Source organism: Larus michahellis, chromosome 1 (genome assembly GCF_964199755.1).
Source record: "Larus michahellis chromosome 1, bLarMic1.1, whole genome shotgun sequence".
Classification (NCBI taxonomy): domain Eukaryota; kingdom Metazoa; phylum Chordata; class Aves; order Charadriiformes; family Laridae; genus Larus; species Larus michahellis.
This window is the reverse complement of record NC_133896.1, coordinates 5,294,582-5,321,930: the sequence shown is the minus strand read 5'-3', so window position 1 is coordinate 5,321,930 and position 27,349 is coordinate 5,294,582. Positions and strand designations below refer to the sequence as shown.

The window sequence follows — 27,349 nt, the reverse complement described above, 5'->3', positions numbered from 1 at the left end:
CATAAAAATATTTGATGAAAATATTTGATAGAAGTAAAAAGATTTATTTTCATCAAATATCTTCATCAAACATTTTTAATTTTATGCAAAAATAAAAATATTTGGTTTTATCCTTCAGCAAGAACTCAAGAGAAAAACATTTGCCTGCAAGGGCGGCCGCGGGTTACAGCCCCATCTCTGTACCATCTTCCACGCGCAGCTGGTCCCAAGTACAAACCCAGGGCAAGTTTTCAGGAAGGCGAACAGTGATGGGAATATAAACTGCAAACGCCTTAAGCCTCTCTCTTTCTCTGCACTTTATGCTGACTTTTTTGAGCTTCTTGGGCAGTTTCCATTTTTGGCTGCTTCTGCTCACTTATAATAATATCTTCACATTTCTATGAGAAAACTCGTATAGAAGAAAAGCTTTTTCAGGGATGTAGAACCAATACGTTGTATTTTTGTTTTGCCTTTTTTTTTTTTTTTTTCATTCTGAGTAGTCTCAGGCTGTAACCCTCACTACCAAATTCCAGAACTATGAAGAGTCAGTGAGTACCAAATGGTGTGTGTGTCCTTAACCCAAGAAACCTGTGTCTAGCAAGAAACGTTGTTTTAATACCGAAACAAAGAGCATCTGGATCATTTTGTCTCACTGCTCGAGAAAATTCACGTCTCTAGTTATTGTGCTGCCTGTCAGGAGTTCACTAATTACTAAAGCTGCTTGTTATTACATGTATCTAATTAATATTATCAGTACGTCCAGAATATACACATACTTCAAAAGAATGACCCTAACAACTACCACTTCAACCATAACAGAATTAGGACGTATTAAGAAAAAAACCACTACAAGATTAGACAGGAAAAAAAAAAAAAAACAAAAAAGGAAAAAAGATAACTTGATCAATTTTCAGATTCTTCTGAAAGGACTACAAAAATAATAGATAACTGGAAACTATAATAGAAGCTTTAAAGTTCGATATCTGACAGTATCACAAAATCTTACTTGAAAAGTCTTGGACACAAAATTAAACATGCTGAAAGAATGCAGACAAGTGGTAATGAACAAGCAGAGAAAGCTATGTAGTAAGGAACCAAAAGAATATAATTTAGGCATGCTCTTATTGGGGCATATTTGAAAAACAAGGATGATCCCATTTATTGAAACTTGTCAGAAAGTATAACATTGAAAATGTGGCGCAAATGTTTATGGAAAACGACAGCTACGAGAAATATATGCATAAATAAACTATTACGCTTAGAACAATGCAAGCTGATCTTGTCATGCAGAAAATAAAATATTTAATGCATTCCAAGAAACCTGTTAATTAGGAAGAGAAGCATGGGATACTCAGGAGTGGCAGAGAGAAGAGGCACAGCAGATCTGACCACAGCATTTAGGTCAGTCTCAGTATTAGCAGACCCACAACCCTGCATGGAAAGAGTACGGGACTGTGTGGCAAAACCAGGTTCCATTTCCAGCTGGGAAAATGGCACAGTAATTAGAAGGGGCTTAGGAAAATTAAAAATTCCAGAATGCTGGAAAGACTTCGCTTTGAAGGGAAAAAAAAAAATAAAAATAATTCCTAAACCTGCCAGTTTAGCAAAACAAAACATGTAAAAGTTGAGACAGGGGGAAAAGAGTACAGGAGGTTTGCAAAACCACCAGCTAACAGAGAAAACCAAAATTCACTGAGCACCAACAGCACTCAGGCTCTTTCGGTAACGTACATCGGCACATGTATACATGCTCTTTTGCATTAAGAGTGAAGTGCATTGAAATAAAAGGACTGTGAGATACTATCTGATAGCTCTATTGAATCTATTTTATCTCCCCGAATGGTTTAACTACAGCAAATTGATAGTGACACGATGGTGAAGGCTACAATGCTATTTCCATTTTAAATCACGCCTCAGACATTTATTTTTCTCAGGGAAAAAAACCCAACCCAACCAACTGTACCTATTAGAAATACAACATCTCCTTCACGGATTCCACTTAGGAGCTGAATTTCTGTGAGAAAGTTGTCGTAAGACTTCAGCTACTTGAGTCCACAAAATATTTCCTTCCACGTTCCTTTTTTTATTAGCAAAATGCAGCTAAAATATACATAAAAAATTGTTTTAAATCAAAGTTTATTGAATACATTATTGCACAGAATAACTTGAGCTTTTGTTGCATGCGAAGAAGTGTTTAAAATTAGCAGAACTTGCAGCTGTCTGAAAGACTACATGTTCAATAGCCTTAAGTCATAACTTCTCTCAACTTGAGGCTTGGAACGATGCTATAAAATTTTTGCACGTGTGGTATCTGAAGGGAGAAGAGTGATATAGACCTTTCGGGCTTTTACACCTCGGGATTTTCTAGCTAATATAAAGAAAGCTTACCGCACTTTCAAGTTGGAAATTCCACTGAAAATAGTGAGCAACCTACGCATTTCTGCAGTGATTTGTAAAATATTACTGTTAGAAACACAGCGATGCAGTCAGTGTAGAAGTCTGAACCAATATGATTATTGAATTTGCATTAGGCAGCAAACGAGATACGATAACTACGGTGAAAAACCACAGCTGTGTTATTTGAAAACACCTGATCTCATCTGATTGAGTTTTAAGAGGGAAAAGGAAAATAGCTAATTTTCCAGGATATCTAGAAGACTGATGAAGAGAAAAACTGGTGGAACGTGTATTTTCTGTACAATTGGCTCATTAAGAGACTCCAAACCCTGACTGACAGTCAGTAGCCCACTTGATTTGCATGGAGAAGGGATATCTTGGAACCGGTCTGAACTTGAGCATGGTGTACCCCCATCTCAAACCCTCGCTTAGCTACCAAAGCATGGCACTCCACCTGGACTGGTGTATTCCGCTTCTCAGCAGGGATTCCTGCTCTTCCTTAGATGGACCCATCAAGGAATATCGAACAAAAAGATGCGGATGCGTTCTCTGAATAAAGAAGTCCTTCAAGCAGGTATTGCCATGCGTGTACATTGCAGGAGGGCAAGCTCTAACCCAAAGCATCTCCACCAAGTGCTCCCATGACAGGCCACCAGCCTAGACAGAGGTTGAGCTTGCCAAGCATAGCTGGGCTTAGATTCTTCTCAACATTATAAATTGACCCAACAAAAGTGTCCTGTTAACATGGCTCTGCTCTTTCTAAATCCCAAGTTAATTTGTTTAGCACCATCATCTGTCACTGCAACAGACCTCAGGCACATACTTCACCTTCTAGCTTACATCTTTTCTCCATCACACCAAACCCTCACCTCACTGAGTCATACACCAGAACCACAGCACCGCCAACAAGTTTGTGGAAGGGCCTGGCTCCCTCCAAGTCATCATCTCCCTTCCCCCAGCATCACCATGTCCTCGGCACCTCAGATTGATGGGGGGAGCAACTGCAGACAGGCTGTAGTCCTGTGCTCTTCCCAGAGCTGCAACAGGAACGGCGATGATGGTGCAGACAGCTTGGTGTGCCGTGACGGCTCTGCTTCAACTCAGAACATGTTCTTCACTAGCGTGGATAGTGTTTTATTGTTTTTCCCTTTTCCCCAAACTCTAGAAAATGCTACAGCCAGACCACTCGGGTGTGTCTTTGGTTTTTGTCTCCTAAGGACAGAGATCTGGACCTCATGCTCCAAATTGTGCCAGGCATATCACGCACTAAGCTCTTCTTTAGTAGAGATCACTGCACAGTAACTATGAATACAACCTCCAAGAAGATACACCATGACTGATCTCCACTGCTCAGATTGGCCTGAAACATTTAATTTTCTTTGCATGTCTCTTCATCTGGGCCCTCTCAGCTTCCCCTCCTGAAGTTTCCATGCTGAAAGCCAGCATGTGGTGTCCAAGCAATCACCCTCTCTGGAGAGATGCTCCTTTGTTTTGTTTTCGAGCAAGAAAAGAGGCGGTGGTAGAAAGAGGTAGTAAGCAATTTAAGGTAAACTTAGAAATAGGCACATTTAATTAATTTTAATTAAAATGCAGTAAACATTAACACTAGTCTTTTAGCAATGCTAGATTTTTTTAAATTGAAAATTTTAACACGATACTTAAAATATTCCCCTTACGCAATGCATTTTATAGCCACATAACATGTAGCAATATAAGATGCTATATGGACTCGATTAGAGAAAGCCTTGATCTTTCATATTATTTCCTTTTCCATATGTAACCAGACAATGCTCCTGTTATTTTAAGAACACATATTTTGCTGTGAAAGCTGGAAATGCGACATGCGCATAAAAGGCAAAATAAAAACTCGAGAGAAATGACTCGGGTTTTGCAGAATAAAAGTTTCAGCTTTGATACTGCATCAGCAGAGTGAAGGTAGAATCACAGAATTGTTAGGGTTGGAAGGGACCTTAAAGACCACCTAGTTCCAACCCCCCTGCCATGGGCAGGGACACCTCCCACTAGATCAGGTTGCTCAGAGCCCCATCCAGCCTGGCCTTAAAAAGTTCCAGGGATGGGGCTTCCACCACCTCTCTGGGCAACCTGTTCCAGTGTCGCACCACCCTCATAGTGAAGAACTTCTTCCTAACATCCAGTCTGAATCCACCCAGCTCTAGTTTTAATCCATTCCCTCTAGTCCTACCATTACCCGACATCCTAAAAAGTCCCTCCCCAGCTTTCTTGTAGGCCCCCTTAAGGTCTCCTCGGAGCCTTCTTTTCTCCAGACTGAACAACCCCAACTCTTTCAGTCTGTCCTCACAGGAGAGGTGCTCCAGCCCTCTGATCATCCTGGTGGCCCTTCTCTGGACACGTTCCAGCACGTAGGTGTGACATAACTCCACACAGATAGCTAACATTAAAGAAATGTAAATCCTTGATGAGCACTGTATTAATATGCTCTCAAATAGAAGTGGGGGGGAAAAAATCTTTAAAATCTCCACTTACATTTCCAACTTTCCTTACATTAAATCAGAAGGTGCAGTGACCGAGCAGTTAAGGTGGCTCCCTCCGCACCAAGAGGTACGAGGCTGACTACTGCTCTGGATTTTTGCCAAACATCATTCTTTGTCAACTCCGTTGTAATTTAGGAATCCGGCTTTTTGCATGAGGAAGCAAGACTTTTCTTTGCGTACTGTTTCCTTAGAGAAATTGAATTGCCTTAAATATGTTCACATACCATGTTAGCTGTGACCAGGAGAGGCTCCTGGTTTAACAAAGCTTTGGCTCGTTAAAATGAAAAGGTTACAGCTGCTGTCTTAATACTAGAGAAAGAAATGAAGTACTGTTCAGAAAAAGAATGGCACTAATGCAGCTTTGGCTGTTCAAAAAGTAACCCCGACCTTTGCGAGAGGCTGGGACGCTAAATGCAGGAGAGGAAACAAAGTCACCTAATTCTGGAGCATAGTGTTTAGCAGGTTATCTGATCGCCCGCGTGTTCTCTCCCCGTTAATGCGATACTAAGTGGACACGACTTCTTGACGGGATCTCTCGCTCCGACGCTCGCCTGTCCCCTCATTTTACTGCCCCTTCATAAAAGATTATCTGGGAAAGCAAAACTTGCACCAATTAAGGAAAATAAACTGCAAAACTGGACATTCAGAGTAACTCTGAGTAGTCTGAACTGCAGTCAGCCCAGAGTCACCTTCGTGACAACCAGAAGAAAGCAAGTTTTTAAACACGTCTGAGCTTTTCCTCGTAAAACCAGCATCTAGAGTCTTTCCCGTAAGATACCACCAATATATTTATTCTCTTCTAAACGACATTAAAAGGTAATAACAGCTTAAAGCAAAGATGTGTTGCATGGAGAAACAGATCTAAGACAATTGGACTGTAGCAGAAACCTCCTCTGCCGTTTAACTACACGGAATGGAAACATTTTCATTTATTTTCACTTAAAAAGAAAGTCAGAGTCCTGTGACTGCATTGATAGGAACGATGTACACATACTTCTGGGCGTCTTGCCTTGAACTAAGGAAAAAGGAGCTGGTTCTTTCAGATGGAGCGGCAGCGCACAGAAGTCTCCGGCTCTGACTCCCTTTGCTCTTGATAAAAGCTCGGAGCAATGAACTCTCAGGAGATTAGCGTACACACACACGAGCTCCAAAAACTTTAGGCAGCATACATGTTCCTTTGAGCCTTGTACATGTGTTGTGTATAATGTGCTCTTTTTGATATTAAAAAGTTGTTCTCAAGCTGGAAAGGGTTTTCCATTTAGATAAGGCCAATAGCTGCTGCATAGAATAAGCACATGTGTAACACTGGAGCCTGAAAGCAGCCCGAGTGTTAGCCGTTCTACCAGGGGCTGATAAGAACGATTCCATTTTACAAAAATCCCACTGTAAGTTATTTAACCACAACACGCATCCTTCTGGCGGCACACACACCGCTGCTAGCATCACCTTCCCACGTCACACAGCCCTTCTATCGCTGCCGATTGCAACCCGTTGTCCCTCTACGTGGCTGTTTGCATCTACTTACTCTTAACAGCCCACACACCTCTTCTGTACATTGACTGCTAAAAATACCGCACGGAAATCATCATCTATATTATACACAAAAGCATGTGAAAAGAGGACAACTATTTAGATAAAAGGAATCAACAGGGAGTTGATCGCTCTATCGCTCTATCAGGGAGCGGAGCGATAAGACGAGGGGTAATGGTTTTAAACTGAAAGAGGGGAAATTTAGATGAGATATTCAGAAGAAATTCTTTACTGGCCCAGGTTGCCCAGAGAAGCTGTGGCTGCCCCATCCCTGGAGGTGTTCAAGGCCAGGCTGGATGGGGTTTTGAGCAACCTGGTCTAGTGGGAGGTGTCCCTGCCCATGGCAGGGGTGTCGGAACCAGATGATCTTTAAGGTCTCTTCCAACCCAAACCATTCTATGATTCTATGATGCCAGGCTGGGCTCTACTCCCTGTCCTGCTCCAGAAGGAGTATAACGACCTCACTTCATTTATCATCACAGGTCTAATGCTAACCCAGAAAACACGCATGCACTGCTGGATTTAGCTTTAAAAAAGAAATAAAAAAATACGCTTGCTGCATGCCTTCAGTCAGTAGAACCCGGCCTGAACGCATCACTTCAATTAGCGCCGAAACGCAGTAATCGCGGTGGGAGGATGCGGCGGCTGTTACGCAGCACACAGCAGCGCCGAGCGGTTTCTCCGCCGCGAATTTGAAGCTGCTCGGGGCATTTAGGTTGGCAGAACTCTATAACCCAACTGGAACGGCGCCAGCCGGGTTAACACGCTGCTCTTGAAAAGTGAGCCACGGAGGCTTTAATCACCACAAGTGGCAAGGGCTTAATTTTTCATCTCATTTGAAATATGCCAGTCTCAACAGCAGGCCAAGCTTCTTAGAAAAGGCCACCTACTAATCAACACTGTTTCCTGCTTCACTGGATTGCCTTGGATGTCTCCTGTACCGCAGCATCCCTGCTTGGCTTTGCCTGTGACCTAGGAAAACCACAGCCCGATGCCGCAGGGCATGGGCCACAGGACATATGGACCACTGATACTGCAAAACTCAAGCTCAAATTTCTTCTAACTTTTTTCACTTCCCAGACCAGTGGAAGCATTTTTGTCTTTGATCAGGCAGCAGGGTTGGTTTTTAAGACCGCAGCTTTGCACTGGCATCTGTATGAAATATCACTGGCATCTGTATGAAATGACGTGTCTAGAAGATGTGTTGGGATGGACCAAAAACACACACGAGGAGCTCGGCCGAGTGAGCTCGCGTGAGTGAGTGAATGTCTGCATGAAGGAGAAACTCCTTCAACAGATGGGCCGTTTATAAAACTGAGGTTTACACTGAGGTTTTCAAGAAATTCAGTGTTTCAGCCCGAATCACCTTAAGTTTCAAAGAGATACTACGCATAAGCTGTAGTCCAGGAAAATCAGCTCATCTAAGGGAAGGTTGTTACCTGCAACATAAGCATTAAGATACTTATCACTTTATAATTCACGTAAAGTTTACTTTCCCCATGAGTCCTAAAAAAAAAGACATCGAATTGTGTCAATATATGCAATGTTGTGATAAACTCTTCATATGCTGCAGTTTGTAAGTGTAACTGAACGATATAGCAGCAGTGCAACAATAAAATTCCATCTTGATTTTTCAGCTTACAAAATCACATTGCTTGTGATATGTTTTTAAGGACTGTGGAAAAAAAGTTAAGGTATGATGCTAAAGGAGGATAAACAGACGGCTAAATCTCACCAAAATCTAGACAGAATTTCACTTAAAATTCTAAAGCTTCTTTAAAAAAAAATAAATCCCAACTTAAGTTCCTTGGACAAGGATAGATGATTTTAACTGTAGCTTTTATCTTTAAAAAAATAATAGATGAATATATGTGCATGTTTTTATCATGTTGCAAATATTTGTTTGTAGAATATTTTATACACACCAACCCCTAAAGAAGGTAACTGATTTACAATAAACCTCGCTGATCTGAACACGTAAAGCCTATATTACACAAAATTAAAACTGTTGCACGTAAGAATGGTAAAAATCCATCAATTCTCTTTAAAACAGCAAAAGAAGCTAGTTATCTCTGAGAGATTGCAGATGAGCTATCACCTTCAGCAATATTGTGATTTCAAATGTTCAGAACAGAAAGCAAGTCTCTCTAACGAATGTGTTAAAGTTTCTCATGCAAAACCAAACGCATCCTTGTTTCATATTTAATTTGCAATCGGACACCCCAGCAGCTGAGCTCCGAGTGCTTTTCTGGCTGGTGACTAACTGCCTGCTGAGACGGGCTCCACACGTAGGTAGCTCATGATTGAAGACCAAATTCTCAAGAGCTGCATCTCAGCTCCCTTTAAAGTTAATCTGAACACGCTGGACTCAAAAGGAAATGAAAAGTGAGTTTCTCTCCCTTCCTATGGCACCGGGACTTCCTGTGTTTTAGCGATTGGTCAAGAGCTATTATTTCCTCCATGATATTCCCAATTGTGACTGTCAGACGTAATTACAGTTGTCCGCACACAAGCGCCAAAACATTTGTTTAAATCCACCTGGAGCGAAAGTCCCACATGCACAGAAACGTGGAGAAACTCGGAGAATATTAAGATTCAAGTATGCTGTGCCTGAACGAACATGCTGCTCTAAACATTTAGAAATGCAAAGTTCATTTGCTGAGATGAATATCCACAAAAATCTATGCAAGATAAGGGGTATTAAAATTATTCACTCTCCAATTCAGGATGGATTATTTGGCCAATCTGTTAAGCTGTACCTCTCAGACGCACAGAATCAGTACCATCCTCCTCCCCTCAGGGAAAAGAGCTCATAACGTTTGAAGAAAAGTATGCTTCATCCCAACCGTAAGAATACACATGAAACGCCGAGTCTTCCTTTAACACGACTCTTTGGAATGGGAAAGCAGCAGACATCAACAGCGCGAAGGCAGAGGGCAAACAAGTTCACCAAAGAAAATAAATTAAGCAGAGTGCTGCAGATTGTAAAGTGGCCAGAATAAAGGCCATTTAAGTTGTTATCGGACTCTTTTAAGCAGACACACACGCAGGGTTGAACTTCAATTTATCTCTCCATATAAAATACCACCTCTGGCAGCGTAGCGTCATCACTTAGAACCATGATTGAAACATTAATCTCAAACCAAGTCAGAGAAACGTGTGACTTGCTGTGTTACCACCTGAAGCCCCGATGTTTTCCAGCCTTGGGCTAAATACAAGCCAGATCCAGCCCCGCTCAAGTTTGACATTGCTTCTCAAAAACACAGGTATGCTACGGTAGCTTTTGCTTAACCGATCCAAACAATATACACTTATACACAACATGCAAACAGAATTACATTTTACCTAGTCACGCAACACACAGCTGTTCGAAGAAGCAAAATCCAAACTAAAGAAATAAATAAAAATACCGTCTTGTCAAGTCATCAGAAAGCCGTTAATGCTTCTAATGAGCGCAATTACAAAAATGAAAGATTCCAAAAAAACCCTCAGTTACAGATGAACTTTAATTATCCAAGTGTCTTGCTACATGAACCAGGGTCATGTCTCCAAAGGCCTTCGAATTTGAACTCGCCCTGTTATCTATCCAATTTTACATTTCTCAAGCTCTTGCAAAATGAAGTGGAACTGCTTACACACAAAAATGAATTATCTCTTCCTAATGACTTACCCACTCACTAATATTCCCTTTAGTTGAGAGCTGGGAGAAAACAGGAACCTGTACTCAAAGGTGAAGACTGGAAGAAGGCACTGGAGTTAAGAGCTGTACGGTAAAGTTATAGTGCTTATCTGTGTGTGGCAAAAGACAAATAATTCAAATGAGCTTTCTTAGTCATAATTTTAAAAATTAGAAGGCAGAGTTCCTTGGTCTTAACTTGGACTCTACCACATACTCGTCTGCAGAAGCCCATAATGAGTCATTCACCCGATTAACGAGAGAGAGATACGGGTCCCGTAATCCACCAGTGATCTTTTTGTCTAGACGATGGCTTGTTCTGAGGCAAAGATCAAGGTTAGGCTCAGCTACACTTGAAAACGTGCATGTAAACATCGTGCAATGTCTATTCCTGAATAGCTCCAAGCATGGATATTTTTCACAGGAGGAAAGAAATGTTTCAGACACTTCAAAAGTGTTTAACTGAAAACAGTTACTCTGCAAGTAACTTTTCTCTGGACAGTGGCGTTATTATTCAGAACAACTACCTGGGGGGCCAACTCCTGAACTCCAGGCGTGGACCCTTCCCTGTGTCCATGTAAATGCCACAGCTGTCAATCAGCAGTAGGATGCTGGCATTGCTGGAGAAAAAACGTAAGGCCACATGCCTCAAAATCAGATATACGTATGAGGTCTCAACCAACCTGTTCCGCTTCCGTGTTCTTCCCAAACGATTCTCTCAAATATAGTACAAAATTAAGGCTTGCTTGGGCTACGAGCCGTTTCGGAGAAAGTTTGGCACAAATTCCTGTGCGGGGGGGGGGGGGGAAACAAATTTGTGGCTTTGCTCCCAGTAGCTAAAATAATTTTTATTCTCCTTTTAGAGGCCAGGAGTCATTAGTAACCGCTGACCAACCTTTTCATTAAGTTAAAGCCTCCTTGGTGGCAAAAGTCAAAGAGAAATAACTAAAAGCATTTGATAAGAAGAAATATAGAAAAGGTCCCTACATGAAGCAAAAGCACTGGAAAATAATAAAGTTACAAGGTCAGCCCTTAAAATAGGCCAATTTGCACTTCGCTTTTATCCTGCTTTAAGCAGCGGCCAGACTTTCCATTTGCCACCCCCTCCCCTCCGGCACCAAAAGTGCTCAGTGCAGCGAGGGAAAGTCTGAAACGCTTGAGAACAGGAACACAGAGCTATCAGACGATAACCTAACGTGAAACTTCTGCTTTCAAAGGCACAAAGGTGTCTGATGATCCAGATGTAATAAAATCCTCAAGTACAGCAGCCGTAGACAGTGCAGGAAGCAACGCAGGCGCTAAACAAAGTCATACATTGTCAGAAAAGGGAAAAAACCGATCTGACATGACGAGTCAAGACAAGTGACAAAAGTTTTGCTGAAAAAGGATCAGTAGGAAATTAAAATCATGACAGCATTTCTGTTCAAAATACACAAGACAATAGAATCCTTTTATCATAAAGTCCCATTTTCTCCTCCGGTTTTATCATAGCCAAAATTGCAATTTGCACATCACAATGCAGTGAAAGAATCCATGACTTTCATTCCAATTCAATGTAAATAATTTACTGCAAAAGGCTGGCTTTTATGAGTCAACTTCTGCATTGTGCAGTTTTTATTTTGGATCCTTAAGAATCACGACCAACTTGTAAGTTATCTAAACAGGTCTGAAAACCAGAAAAATCTTTGTGGGAAGGCTCTAAAAGGATGATATCCCCTTGAAGAAAAGTCACGTTAACTTCATTTCATTTGCTATATGCAGCAAATAAAACTAGATAGCTAAAGGAGCTAAAGAAATACATTTTCACAATGCTGAATTTTTATAGTTAGCATTACTAACTCCTCGCTATTACTTTTTAAAAGAAACTGGAGTCAGCATCTTTATAAAATGTATTTTCTGATTTGCTTATCCAGGTACAGCCAGGTGCCAGCTGGTTTATTTGTTTTGAAGGATACAACACTTAAAAAGACCCCAATAAACAAAACCATGAAGACTCCTCACAAGAACAAAACCATGCAAAGCCATCACAAGGTCTCTCCCAAAACCAGCGCAAGCACTGTCAACCCTTTTCCTCCATTGCCCACTTCCAGCTGCCAATATGTTTCTTACAAAAATAGCAAGAGGGTTTCTTTTTTTTCCCCCCAAAGATATGAACGATTAGGAAAAGTTAGGTCCTCGGTTCCTATAGAATATAAAATAGCGCATGCCTCTGTCTGCACAGTCTCCGGATCCCGGTTACGTGATTTGGTTTCTGCCATGGATAAAGTTTTACTATGGCACTTATTACATTGATTTTTTTTTTTTTTTTTTCTGCCAAGTGCTGCAAATTAAATGAAGCTCTTCGGTGAAAGTCTATTTAGCTTCACATTTTAAGCTTTTTTTTTTTTTTTAAAATCTTCCTCATTAAATCCTTTCTTGTAGTATTTCACTGGAAATTATGCTTTCGATTATGATACAAGTTCTGAAGAAAAGGTAAAGATACAGTTGTCTTCCCAATTACAGCTTTATCAGCATGCCTTCTATAAAAGACTTATTTTTCTGTCTAATGGCAAGATTTAAACCAGGCACATTTTCTGTACACTTTTTTTTTTTTTTGTTCCTGTCTCATATTTTCCTTTTTTCTTTGAAACCTGCCTCTCCCATTGGCTCCTGCCCAACGCTTTTCTTTCCCGTCTGCATCTCAAGCTTGGCTGCCTTTCTCATTTTGTCTGTTTCTCCTGTTGCTTCTTCCTCGCGAGGCTGATGCATCCACCAAGGCTTGTTCGCACAAAAGCAATCAGCGTCTAACACTCGGCACACTGCACGGCCGGCTAAAGGATGCTTGCAAATACCCAGCCACCGGGCACGGTTAGCAGCCAGGAGCAAAGCGTTCAGAGTCTGGCAAGGGGTTTAACTCTTCAAACTGGTTGACTACGCAGCACCTGTTTACTGAGGGGTGGCGGTTTCCTAACCAAGTATAGTGGAAAAGCTGCGTTGAAAAGATCATTGCTGCTTTTAAATCATTGGTGCAGCCGTTAGAACGAAGAAGAGTTAGGCTGTGGGGTTAAACTAGATCCGGGAAAAGGCAGAAAGGCTTACAACCGACATCAGCGAGACCTGTGTTATCAAAACAGCAAACTGGATATCCCAGCATCCTTTTTTAAAGCCCATCAGGCGCTAATTTAGAAAGAGGTACTGGCTTTGTTTAACCCTTGAGGAAACCAGAGATTGAAGTGACGATCTGAGATCCAAGACTTGCGACATTCAGTTCTGGACCACGGCCAAAGAAAGCACTGTTGGCCTGAGGGGCCAGTGACAATTTTAAAATCTGATATATCTAGCTACTGGAGCGAGACACTAATGCTTTATACCACCGTGATGCTTAATGCTTTATACAATTACAATTCTAGCACCGGTAGACCCTAGATATCAGATGCAAAAATCATGTTATTTTGATTAGCACCTTCCTTCACACCCCCCCATTCTCATCAATTCAAATGTGATTTTTAGCAATTAACATTGTACAAAAAAAAAAAAAAAAAAAAGATGTTCTAAGACTATGTATAATTTAACAGCATGGGTTTTCACACTTCCAGGTGGCTCCAAGCATCAGGTTTTGGTGGGAAACAGGTCCTAACATCACATCAACAGCAAAGAAGGGAAAAGGCAGGACTGTAAGAAGATCAACAATTTTATGCTTTGATCTGCCAGGGAAATAAAATGCTCTGACAGAAAAGGCTACAGATAAATCCGAATTTGTAGACGGTGCCAAGAAGTGGTCCTGACTCAACGATCAGAAATACAATGCCAGTGTTTGAACACACATTACCAGGAACGAAAGACCACACAACTTAATGCCTGGTAAAAATAACATTTGTTTCCAGATCATCTTTAAGAGAAAGGAGCTGAACCTCTATGAAGTGGGAGTGAGGTGGTATGAAGCAGAAGACAGAAAAAAAAAAAATGAAGCAAGAATTGAGAGGAAGGTTGACCCCCTAAAAGCTACCCATCTCCCCCCAAAAAATCTCAACTACTGGGAAAAGACTCACACATCTCCTCCCTTATGTCCTTCTGACCTACCCCAGCACAATTACAGGGTAAGAGACGAATGAGCACCTAACGCAAATATAACAGAATATGAACAGTATTGCATGCACAAAAGCAACATGTTTTCTTCAGTCTTCCAGTCAGAGAAACAGGGACTGGACTACTTCTGACTTCAAAAAGTCCAAAAAAGAAAGCAGTTGACAAAGTGGTTATTTTTTTTAAAAAATTCGTTATTATTATTTCAAATGATGTAATAACAAGAGGCACAGGTAAAATGTCGTCCCAGGAAGCGTAAAAATAGTATTACCATGGCACATGTAGGATTCACACATCACTTTTCTTTGTTCAAATTATGGAGAATGATGCACTTTCTTAAAGCACCTAGACCCGGACTCTCAACATTATCCCACAACGTAACAGTGATGATTATTAGCTATGGAAAAGTGTCTGGGCTTTCTCAACTGGCCTAGTTTCAGCAGTACTGTTTTGCTTCAAATGCAATCAACAAATTCTATGAAGTTGATGTATTATTGCAAAATGTATGTTCTTTTACATTAAAGCATAAGAAATAAAGCATGACCATCATGTTTTGCAACTAATTTATTTTTTTCTCCTTTTTTAATCTGTCTTACAAGTTTACCATGACATTTTAGTGACAACAGCGCTAAAATAACTCAAAAAAACAAAAAGGAGACTAATTAAAAATGGGCAGACAGCGAACATCATGATACATTGGCATAAAATTATCCCTTCAGTGGCCTTTGTAAAAATACTGCTAAAAACCCAACATTTGCCATGGCAATACTGAGTCAGATTGTTTTATAATATATATAATTATATATGCAGATCCTCGCAGCACAAGCATTTGGTTAGTGCGTGTTACTGAAATGAGACACTCCAGATTTAAGGGAAAAAAAAACCACCACATTTTCTGCATTCTTGGAACAAAACTTGTATCCCTGAACTGAGCTTCCAATTGACACAAATTACAGATCCTGAAAAACCTATTTGCCTTCCTCCCTTTCCCCCACAGCTTCAAAAATGGTTCAGAGAGCTGTTTCAGCTTTTCTTACTATCGAGCACACACAAAGGAAACTGCTCCTCTCAGGCTGAGCAGGACTTTTTGCTCTTATCGAGCCTTTGGCAATGATCGCTAAGCCATCGCACAAGCTGCTGGGGAGATTGTACACTCTGAGCACACCACCACCAGCTCTAGAGCAAGTGGAAAGAAGAAGTTAGTTACACGCACAGAACTAGAGGACGTTTTAGAAGGAGGTTAGCAACACCTACTGGTCACGGTGCATACTAAACACTGTTTTGTTTTTTAAAATTAACAATAAAAAAAGGCTTTTTCCTACTAAAGCACCTAGCTAAAATTACCTATGAAGTCAGTTTGTCACCAGAGAGAATATTTCTAGTTACATCAGCTACTAAATTAAAAGATATTACCTCTTCCAGTAAACCTTGATCTGCTCATACCCTTAGACCGTCGTGGCTATGTTATGGCTAAAATATATCAGCACTAGCGATTTCTGAATCATATCAGTAAATAAATATGCATAACATGAGCTGAGATCTAGGCTTCAATATCAAATGGGACATAACAAGTCTTCCTGACAGTTCCTTTAAGTGACTGAAAGATTTACATTATCCATCGTAACGTGCATGAAGCCTTCCCTTCATTACTAACTATCTTTATTGCCTACTCAAAGCAACTCAAAATGTTATGAACTGCACAGTCTTAGCAGCAGCACGGGTTTTTTTTCTGCTCTATAAAGATCTGCAAACTATTCAAACAACTTCTGCAATTCTTCAGTATTTTTACAGTGCATTCCTTTAATCTGCAAAAGTAAAAGTTTTTCTTCCAAATTTTGCTTAGAGTAAAATACAACCAAACATACATAACAGAGTTTCTTGATCCACCTCACCCTTTCCAAAAAAAACCAACACAGGCACAAAACTACAAATAGCGTTTTCAGAAAACACTTAATTCAAAATCAAAGTGTCCTCAACTGTATTTTAAATCAACTACAACAAACCTGCACTTCGCAGCTGTATTTAATGCTTGCATTAAACTTCCATCAAAAAAAATTGTATTCATTTTTTAAAGTTGTGTCTATAGGTCCTCTGATAGACTAGCCTTAGGCATTAGAAGTTTTCCTGGTTCTCATCCAACTTTGGAAATAATATCTTCTTGCTTCGGGTGTTAAAAGGATTCATACATTATTTATAAGGACTGCTAAAATCTAACTCCTGGATCTAACTTGCAAGAGAAAGAGTATAAAAAGTTACATACAAAAAAAAAAAAAAGAAGCGCACAACTGTCCCCATTTCAATTTTTAGCCTCTCTTTCTATGTCATGCACCACCAGACTGAGTCTGGAACACTCTCATCTCTCGCCCCCCGTGCTCAGAAATTCCTTTACAGCCACTTTGCGCCTTGTTGGATTTGATCTTTCCTGCATATTTTTAAAGTATGATTTTCCAAGGTAGAGAAAAAAATAAAATAAAAAAAAAAAAAAAACAAAAGGCAAAACTGCCGGGTAAGTTGTTACACTTCAAAGATGACAGATTTCTTTGACAGAATGGTGTTTGTTTACCTCCTGAAAAATCAGGCTAAAGCATTTCAAGAAAATAGTCAGAACAGGGCTGCTAAAATCCCTATTCACTTCTCAACATCTTCCTCTATACTTTTCTCTGTTTAGTGTTGTCTACATATATGATACTTACATTCAGTTTGTCTCTTCCTGGTTTAAGAGAGTTCATCGTTAGATTTTTAAAAACAACCCTATTAAAACTTCACAAGGGGGAAGATCTTAGTACCTTGTTATCAATCCAAGACAATATTTATGCAGCTTCAGCGAAACCAGCAATTTCACTTCCTGGGTTATATTAAGGCAAGAGACATTAAAATGCTGTTGATCTATAAAACAGCTATGTATTCTATGCAATTAAAGAAAACGGAAAAGCCAGGCCTACAGAGCTTCAGAAATACTCATCAGTATGAGTAAGTCCTCATACTGTAACTGGAAATAGTGTATTTTTTCTACTGCACACACTAAACCCACTGCATCTCACAGTTCTTTACACTTCAGATACCTGTTCCTGACTATAATTTCCCTTAGTCCCACTGAAGCACACAGTAAGCGCATCTCTCCAGCTAAACGCGATGTGTGAAGAACTGAACATACGCTTACACCAGCTTACTAAATCATTGAAAAACTGCCTCATGTGACATTTGTAGCAGCGCAGCAATGGATTTCGTTCACCCAATAAGGTGAGGCCATTCATGTTCATCTTTACACTGGGCAGAATTTTTACATATATTTCAACGTTCAGACTTTGAGACTTTAGTTCTTAAAAAAGAACAATATGCATGATATCCATTCTGTGCCCGTGGAAATTATAAATTAAACAAGTGTCTTGTGAGGACTGTACCTGTTCAATACACTCTTTTGGAAAATAAAGTTCTTCTGTCTGGGATTTTTGTTCCCATTCCACAAGCTTACAAAGGTTTATTTCCCCACAAAATACAGCTGTGTGATGTTCACTATTCGAAGGGAAAGTCAGACTAGGTTGCATTTCTTAAATGTTTATCTTATTAGCAATCAAGTCTCATGTAGCTGAAAACCAGAAAAAACTATTTTGCTTTTTCCCACCGCCACTGTTAAAATTCTCCAGCCAACTGCAGCTCGTAGCATTTCTATAGTTGGTTTCACCGTTACCGGGCTCCACCAGCCCTGCCTCTGCCGGAATTCTACACAAGAAACAGAAGGAGAGCAGTTGGAAGTGTGATGACGAAACGGTAACCAACATTAGCAAAGAGAATTAAAAGTGAGCAGTGTGCCTCTGAATGACTCTTCCTTATTTTAAACCTGACTTGATTCTAACTGGAAGAGGGTTTGGTTGGTTTTTTTTTTTTGTGTTAAATTTGTTCAAAGGAAGAAGAAACAGCTGTCAGGAGCTGGGAATTTTGTGCCAGGCTCGGCAGCTTTCCTTCTTTTACCTTTACCAAATGATGTAACCTCTTGCAGTATATAAAAGGGAGAAGAACAGATAAAAGGTAATGTAAAGCATTCATTTCTACTGTCATCCAAAAACTTAAAATTTAAATGCATTATAGAAAAATGTGTATTAACACGGTGTACTTTGACAACAGTTAATCCTGGAGGAAAGTGCAAGAGTGGAAAAGAAGCTTGCCAGAGCACTAGTACCTGTTTTGAAACCACACTTGTGTAACACCCAGCGGGTCCTTCCTGAGCGACTGCTACGGGCAGCACAACTCGATCTGCTCGAGGATGCAAACAAATACGCAAACACACAGGGACCAAAACTTAAAGCAAAGGATTAATTTCGCACCTTCTTGAGAGGAGACAATAGGTGGCATATAATCAGGGATGTATTCCTTCCTTTCTTCCGCATCTTTACTTCCCGGCTGGGGAAACTGCAGGACATTGTTCTTGCTGACGGGAAACGAAGGGATTTGATGTGCGAAAGTGACAGGTTCGATATTGTGTATATAATCTTCCAGCTCATGCAGGTTAACCCCCATAAGCTTGAAGGCATCACCTACATCATCCAAAATTGGATCTGTGCGGCCATCTGTAACAAAAAAAAAAAACAACAACAAGAGAACAACATTTTCGCAAAAAGCCAGTTTAAAAAAAAATAATTGACCTGCAGGTCTACGCTTAGAGATTACAACCCACTTCGGCTCACCACCAATAATGGAGATTACGGCCCCACAGTTCTGCCGCGTTTAACGTTCGTTGGGCTACACAACAGGCTGAAAACACACTCTCATTTAAAATTGTTTTGTTTTGATCCGTATCCCTTTGTTTCAATTCATACCATTAAAAAGCTGCACCTCAAGAAGCAAATCAAGCAAAACCGAGGGAGCCGCACCAGGCAGCTTTACCTGGCAACAGTCAATTAACACCGTGCAACAACACTTAAAATAGTTTTCAATTTCAGAATGTACATTCAAATGAACAAAACAAGCCCTCAATATTCAGAAAGTGCCCCTTTACCAGTATGTAACAGACTACATGTAATTATTACTAGAAAATCAACAACTTCATTTTGTTGAACCAATTGTAGCTTACGGGTAGCAAAAAAAAGAAGGTATCTGGTGTATCTTTTGATAACAAAAATACTTCACGTAGTATCTTTCCACCAGATGAAATCTCCAGGCTTCATAAGCTATGAGTCACTTTACCTACCGGTTAGATATACCTCCCGCATGAAATACAGGAATATTAAGTAGTGGTTTGATGAGGAGAGAGTATTTTATACTAAACTTTGGGGGCTGATTTCCTCAGGTACAATTTAAGTTTGACTCTACAGCAAAAATCTTCTTTTCTTTACAAAACACATAGTGAAACCTTACTGCCCGAACAGTCAGGATCTTTATTTAATATGACCTCCAAGAAAACAGTCCAAGAAGGGATGCAGGGTGTTCTACACATACAATTTGGCTCAAAGATTTGAACTATGCAGAGCAGAAATCCTCCAAGTGCCTTGGTTTCCCTGACCCGACAGAGGGAAATCCCTCCAAAGGCCTCCGGAGGGAGAACTGGGCACCTGGCTTTGGTGGCCAAGGCACCGCTTTGAGACTCATCCTAACTTTTCATAATAACAATAACACAACAAAAGATGCCTTAAACCCTAACAATGACTTTTTTTTCTTTTAATTCAATAAAATTATACTGAATTATTAAAATTCTATACAGTTGGCTTATGAAGATATTACATCCCTACACGATGATAAGCTGTGATTTTCTTTAAAAAGCAATTATGGAAAACCAGCCCGTGCTTATTGAAGGAACACAATCGCTATTGTGAAGCCCCAGCTTCGGAGAACGGGGGGGATGCTCTTTTGTTTGTCCTTTAACCTAATCTCTTCTTGGTTTATCTTGAAGCCGAAGCAGTCGAGCAGGCGGGTTCTCACATCACTGGATGAATTCAAACCCCCAGCCAACTCACGCCTGCAGGTACATTTAGAAAATAAGAATTTTGTTCTAGAATTTCTCTTCTCAGTCTTGCAGTGAAGATAAGGGTAATACTCAGATTATGGTTTTGATTCTCAGCTCTGTAACACTGGCCTCTTGTGTGACTCTGGGCAAGTTGCTTGTGTTTTAATTCTCTCCACAGCTAAAAGGGAGATCAGACCAAGTTATCGCCTCCTTTGTCCATCTCTATTTAGAACATAAACTCCCTACGACAAGAACCATCTTGGATTTTGTGTCTGAATAATATTTAGTACAAGTGCAATACTAGTTTCCCCTGCAGACTCCAGGGACAGAGAAATGTGGAGACTTATATAAACATAATTAAAGGCGGATATCACCACTCTGGAGTAGTTATGAAATCCCTGTAGTTATTGAGCGGACGGAAGAGTGTTTTATCCATAAAAACTTAAATTTAGGTAGTTGACATAACTGGGAAATTTTGTGTTGACATGACAAATGCAGAGACTTACATAAATACAATTAAAGGAGGATACCACCACTCTGGAGTAGTTACGAGATACCTATAGTTATTGGGCAGACAGAACAGTGCTTTATCCTTAAAAAATTAAATTTATATAATTGACACAGCTAAGAAATTTTGCCTTGTCACTTTTAGTTGCTCTTCAGACTACAAGGTACCTTTGAATTTACTGAACCATTTTCTATGGCATCAAGACTTAACACGTAGAAGTTGGGACTGCGAATTCAAAAGAAAAACTTGGGGAAAACTTTTCAAACCTTTTCAACAAGCCCAGAAGTAGAGCATATTTATTCCCCAGACACTCCTGAAATCACTGACTGTGCTGTTTGCAAGACAGACAGATTCATGGTGAGACTCACAGCACTCATTCTCAGGTGGGCATTGCCTAGACCTGGAAAGCGTACCCACTGGCACAGACACACACCATACTTGGGTCCAGCTTCCCTTGGAAGAAAAACCAAGTTCCAGGCAGGGAAAATGCTGCAAGAGGTTTCCCAGCTGGACAACATGGGGCACGGGACTGCAAGGTGCACGAACACCACCTACCCCGTTACTGGGGTTTGAGTACCTCGCTCAGTGTGCGTCTCTTGACACCAGCACCGGCATCCACTCAGGATGAAAGTCTAGTCCAGTTCATCACTGCGATAGGAAAAGGTCTTTTCCTAGATCTACACACGATCTTTTTAACCTCCAAAAACGTGTACTGACGTGATTAGCAAGCGATAAATGCTAAAAAGCACTTCTTCCTACAAGTGCTTATTAAGAACACGTGGCAGAGAAGCAACTACTAAGTGTAATTGAAGCACGGAAATATTAAAGCAACCACATCCAAAAACAATTATGTGTGTTAGAACGCAGGTTCAAAAAAAAAAACCTGAAGAAAAATCAACTTTCCCATGTCTTTGCCGTTTGCCTCCAAAGAGACAATGCCAAGACATAAGTTAAAACATCAAGGACAAGTCATAGAAGCTAAAAAAAAAAAAAAAAAAAATAAAAAATGTAAACCTGTAACTGTCACAGGGACAAAAAGGACTGGTCCTTTAACCTCTTCTTTTCAAGAAAGAGTGTCCTCAGTGGTAAAAGTGTACAAAAAAAGTTTCAGCCCTGTATTCATATCTATGTTTAAATCAAAAGACATCAATTGGAAATATACACAGCACAAAAATGTATTAAATGTAATTTCAGGTGATTTATCAAATAAAGGCTTGTGCCTTCATACTTATATTTGAACAGTTTAGCATTCCTTTTCTCTCTCCGGTTTAATAAAAATCCACAATAATAGCAGAAGCCAGGCACATGAAAGAGAATGCTGACAAACATGTAACACACTCTCTCCTGGTCTTTCATTCAGTCTTAGGCTTTTTTCTGTAAGCAAATGATGCCAAAAAAAGAGTTTCATTTGTACATACTGAACTTGTCTCGATATTCTTCAGATATTTGTGTTATCCTCAGTTTAAAAATTCAGATGCTGAACCCTCCCAGTGAAATAATTAATCCAGTGTCACACAGCAAGTCAGTATCAAATCACAAACAGCTTTGGAGCTTTGGTTTCCAGCTTCTATTCCCTATACCACAACGAATCAAATAATATCTGTTGTTCTGATTAAGACCATTCAATCTCAAAACAGCTCATCAGAAACCTGTGCGAATGGTGCAGTTACAATACTCTCAGCTTCCCTATGAATGAGAACAAACACCGGGTGTGGAGGAATCTGCACACAGAAATGGATCCCCCAAAAAGTAGAGCATCAAAAATACCAGCAAACAGAATCCACGCAGAGCTGAATATTCGGGTGGGAAGTTATCCAGCCCTCAACACTGCTGATTAACCCAGTTGTCCACAAGGACAACCAAATCAAACAGAATATGGGGGCAATGCACTAAGTCCCCTTCAAGCAATAAACGCTCGCTCTCGGTTTGTGGGGAAAAGGAATTTTTAGAAGCCTAGTTATTTTTGCAGAAGTCACAAGAATTTCTCCAGAAAACAAGCTGATCAACCCTCATGTCATCCAAAGAAACTGGGAGGGGGTCAGTGGGCGTTAGGGAAAAACTATCTTGTTTTCCTTAAATTCTTAAATTGTCAAATTCTTGAATTATTAAAGTCTCAAAATAGCTGATTTACTTTTGTCAAGCTCACCCCCAGCACCTCCTCCTTCCTGGCTCAAAGTTCATGTGAAACAGGGAACATTTAATGAGTGTACAGAACAGAAGAGTTTTCAGTTTCATGCCAGGTTTTTTTTCAAAGGGAGCAACTACAGCTCTGTAATAAATATATATTGAGAAAAATTAATGAGTCACTACCCATGCAACATGTACAGTCTATTATAAATAGCTCAGCATTCACCCTCATGTCTACAATAAAAGAAGTATTTTTTTTAAATTTTATTTTAACTAGCAAATTATTAGGTATAGCTCCTCGGTATTTTTATTACAGCCTCTGTCACAGATTCCTTGTGCTCACGCACATCACTCAACCCTGTATTAAATACCCGTGTATCTACACTGAATAGTTACTCCAGGATAACTCTTTCAAACCAACAACACATTGCTTCCATCCAGCATCCACAAGAACAGTCAGAGGCATACACAGTACATTATTAAATAAGTACATACGCCTTGCTGGAGAGCACTTAAGTGGGGGAAAAGGGTCCTATTAATGTAGTTACCAGGCAGGCAAAAGCATCTTCTTGCTATTGCTGCTCGGAGCCTGCTCTTTTTCCTGGTAACCTCATAAATGTCAAGTGGAAAAAAAAAAAAAAAAAAAAGTTGACCTTCTTTATTGGTAGCCAGTGAGAAGTTAATTAGCTTAAAAACATCAACATTGAAGGTTATCAGGACATAAAGAGGTACACTGCTTATAACAAATGTTATGGGCCCTGGAGAGATACTTGTTACAACAGTCATTCAGCATGAGTAAAGGGAATCAGCTCATTTAAACTCATCATCAAAATCTAACACTTTGATAGAGATTACCATTATATACTGTATATATAGTGTAGTAAGAGTGAAGTAACTTAAAAAAAAAAAAAACAAACCAAAAAGAACAAAAATGAAAAAAAACGTACAAGGTTTTAATTAGAAAGAAATAAAGAGTTGGTTGATGCCAGGTCTATTCTCTCCACTGTCGTTATTCCCAGTGAAAATATTGGTCTGCTGTTTGCATTCTCCAAAGCAGAGATTTGCTATAATGAAGTTAAGTTTTCCTTGACCGGAGATTGTGCAGTGACACTGGAGCAGGTTTTGAGCCAGCTCTATCTTGGCAAAACATTTTGCAAGATCTGACATTTTTCCTTCCAGTTACAACGTTGTGCTCACCAGATCAGAGCCTGCCTTTTAATATAAATGCAGTTGAATTATTAATATAACTTTAAATATATTTAATATTATTTACATTTAATGTTATTTTTATGTATATATATGGAATTAGGTTTAGGTAGTCCTGCGAGGAGCAGGGCGTTGGACCCAATGATCCTTATGGGTCCCTTCCAACTTGAGATATTCTGTGATTCTATGTTTACACAAAAATAATCTTCAAAAAAGTAGTCACACAAAATGAAACTAAAGGGCAACTTTTAAGCTTTATTTCCTCACTGTAAGCAACTTTCAGAAGAAAAAATTTAAAATTTAAAAAAAAATAATCACAACATGTCCAAACATATGCTCAAGACTGAAAATTCCAGAAAGGGTACCAAAACCCCCACTTCTAGATCCAACACAACCCTAAATTAATATCTAGTTTATTACTCTTCTACTTTTAACAGCATATAATCTACATTTGTCCTGCTGAAATATGCCCAGGTGCCCTCAGTGATTAAATTTAAGTAGCTTCTACCTGGTTGTCTTTTAAAGCAATGCAGTAGAAAAATCAGGCTTTTTTAGGGCATAAACCATGACTCCCCTCCTCATCCCTCCCGTGAATTACAGCACTCACATAAATATACAGGAAACTGAATTTCCTTACTGGAAATGTGCTAAATTAAGAGGTAAAACACAACGTATTCCGCATGTCTATAACCAACCAGCTCACTGCCAAGCTAAACTCTTAGCAAAGGAAGCAGATACCGTCTGTCTCCACTGGACAGTTCCACAATGTTAAAAAAAACCCCAACGTATACTAGAAAATCCAGAGCAGTTAACCCAAAACACCAGCTGTGCCGCCACCTCTATCAAACCATGTGAAATGTGAGTGCAAAACAAAGCTGCGCCTCACAGAGAACTCTTCCCTTTTCACCTCTGCTTAAAACAAACAACAACAACAACAACATAGAACTCTGCTCCCAGAAACCTCACAATGTCAGTTTGGTTTTGTAGTTCAATACCTTAATTACATACTCCAGCACTGCTTTTCAAATATTTTATTTAAATTCTAAGATAAAAACATGTGTGGAGCGTACGGCATATTGAACAGGCTTCCTCTTACAAGCTTTCTGCAAATTTTAACAGCGTAACGCGGTGTACTTTAACAGGAAAAACCCTTATTTTCTCCCCTGTAAGTTCACTCTCTCCTCCACCCCCAACACAGTATTCAGAAGCATTTCACGGCATCAAACGCATCTCAAGCCCGTTTGGCAAATCCTTTTGCAGCCACAGAAGCTCCCATCAACTCCAGCTACCGCAAATGCAAAGAAACAACAGCAGAAAAGTAATGAAAATCTTGAATGTAGCTCTGCTAATGGAATGTAACAGCTGGAACAAAGATCTAACACAGCTGGGAAAGCCATCATTTTCTTTTGCAACTGAGAAAATACGCGTACGGCAATGACATGCTTTTCAGAGCAATACCACACCATCTCAATTACGTCAGAGTAAATCCATTCAGCTTCGAATACAAAGATTATGTCCCTCCAGCCGACAACCCTGCTAACTCAAACCCCACTGGTTTGACTTTGAGATAACACACTGACAATAAAGATGCTACAATTGGAATTTAATTAATTCCACTTATGCAAAACCATGGCCAAATTCAGCTCATTCATCCAGAGCTGGGTTTGTACTGTAACTTATTTTAGGAGAAAAAGGAAACAATTCCGAAAAAGCAGGGAGACATCAGCCGAGCGTTAAGATGTCTTTTTATAAACCTTTTAAAGAAATAAAGACAGGAATCATTTTAGGAGAGGTAAATACAAGAAATACCGTATCACTGGCATGAAAACAGCATATTCCCCTTCTTCTCCACAAAAAAAAAAAAAGAAAAAAAAAGAAAGACTATGATACTTCCTTCTCCATTCATAGAGGGGAAAAAATTAATTCCTTTCCCCACTTTCAGTGAGCACACCCAAAGCAAGAGGGATACCTTATTTCTACGCACTTCCACTTCCTCAAACACCGCAAGTAAAAAGCTGTATTTTCACCAATTCTGCGGCTTTTCCTCCCAGCCTCACAAACGCTGCAGTACCTGTGGCAGACGCAGCTGAGCTCAGGGGGGGCAACGCTGCTGAAAAACTCATCTCTTGCACATGCAGTCATCCACTAACAAAACCATCATCCCAAAATTTGTACTCACCATGTCAAAGGACAGCTCTGACCCAGCCTAGATTTAGCTCCTTTTTTTACCCCATAACACAGTTCTCCCCAGCTCTCTCTGTTGTCCCCTTTAATCTCTTTACAGATAATTTCCGTTCAGATTGAGATACAGAATTCACCGGTGCAGCAGGTGCACTGGTGCCGCTGGTTTAATATTGCACAGTCCCATTTCCAGACTGACCACACACAGCTTCACATCCAACTAGGTGTCAAATTTGCTGAAAGCTCATACGAGGAAACCTACTCAAACTAGAACTCAAAAAGTTTGCAGCAATATCACTAAGTGCCTTCTGAACTCAGTTAAAGCGGCAGCCCCAGACTCGATCTCAATTATTCCTAAAATCAGGAAGCAGAGGCAGGACCAGGTATGTTCAAAGTATCACTTTGCTTGATGGGGATCGCTCAGCAGTGAGAACTTCTACTTCAGAGGGGAGGCATGAGCACAAGCAGCAGCACCTTCAGGCCACGACTGCTCCTCTCCTGACCAAGCTAATCTCACCATGCCTCCTGCCTGACCTGCAGGTCTTTGCTCCGCACACTCTCCAAATTTCCTCTTGTAGAAGAACACAACATTACCAGCTTTCACAGGCTTGAGGCTGCATCCACCACCAGTTGACAGCAACACATACAGGGACATCAAGAGCAACAAGAAAGCTTCTATAGGTACGTTGGTGATAAAAGGAAGACTAGGGAAAATGTGGGCCCTCTCTGGAAGGAAAGAGGAGACCTGGTCACCTGAGATATGGGACAAGGCTGAGGTGCTCAATGACTTTTTTGCCTCGGTCTTCACTGAGAAGGGCTGTAGCTGCACCACCCGAGTCACAGAAGGCAAAGGCAGGGACTGGGAGAATGAGGAACTGCCCACTGCAGGACAAGATCAGGTTTGAGATCATCTAAGGAACCTGATGGATAAGGGGAGAGCAACTGACGTCATCTACCTGGATTTGAGCAAAGCATTTGACAATCTGGCCCAACATCCTGGTCTCTAAATTGGAGAGACATGGATTTGATGGATGGACCTCTCGGTGGATAAGGAACTGGCTGGATGGCTGCACTCAAAGAGTTGCAGTCAACGGCTCGATGTTCAAGTGGCAACCTGTGACAAGTGGCATTTCTCAGGGGTCAGTACTGGGACTGGTGCTGTTTAACATCTTTGTCGGCGACATGGACAGTGGGATTGAGTGCACCCTTGGCAAGTCTGCTGATGACACCAA

General features: G+C 40.3%; 1 protein-coding gene across 3 annotated transcripts in view; it reads right to left on the bottom strand.

The window, feature by feature from the left end:
• TAF3 (TATA-box binding protein associated factor 3) overlaps window positions 1-27,349 on the bottom strand; it is a 127,597-nt gene that overhangs the window by 96,357 nt on the left and 3,891 nt on the right. For all 3 annotated transcript variants that reach the window (XR_012585301.1, XM_074573230.1, XM_074573231.1), the window contains exon 2: window positions 18,480-18,722. Coding sequence is in view for 1 of the 3 variants with exons in the window: in XM_074573230.1 (XP_074429331.1) it covers window positions 18,480-18,722 (243 nt within the window). In the remaining 2 variants the exon portion in view is untranslated. The remainder of the gene's footprint in view (window positions 1-18,479; window positions 18,723-27,349) is intronic.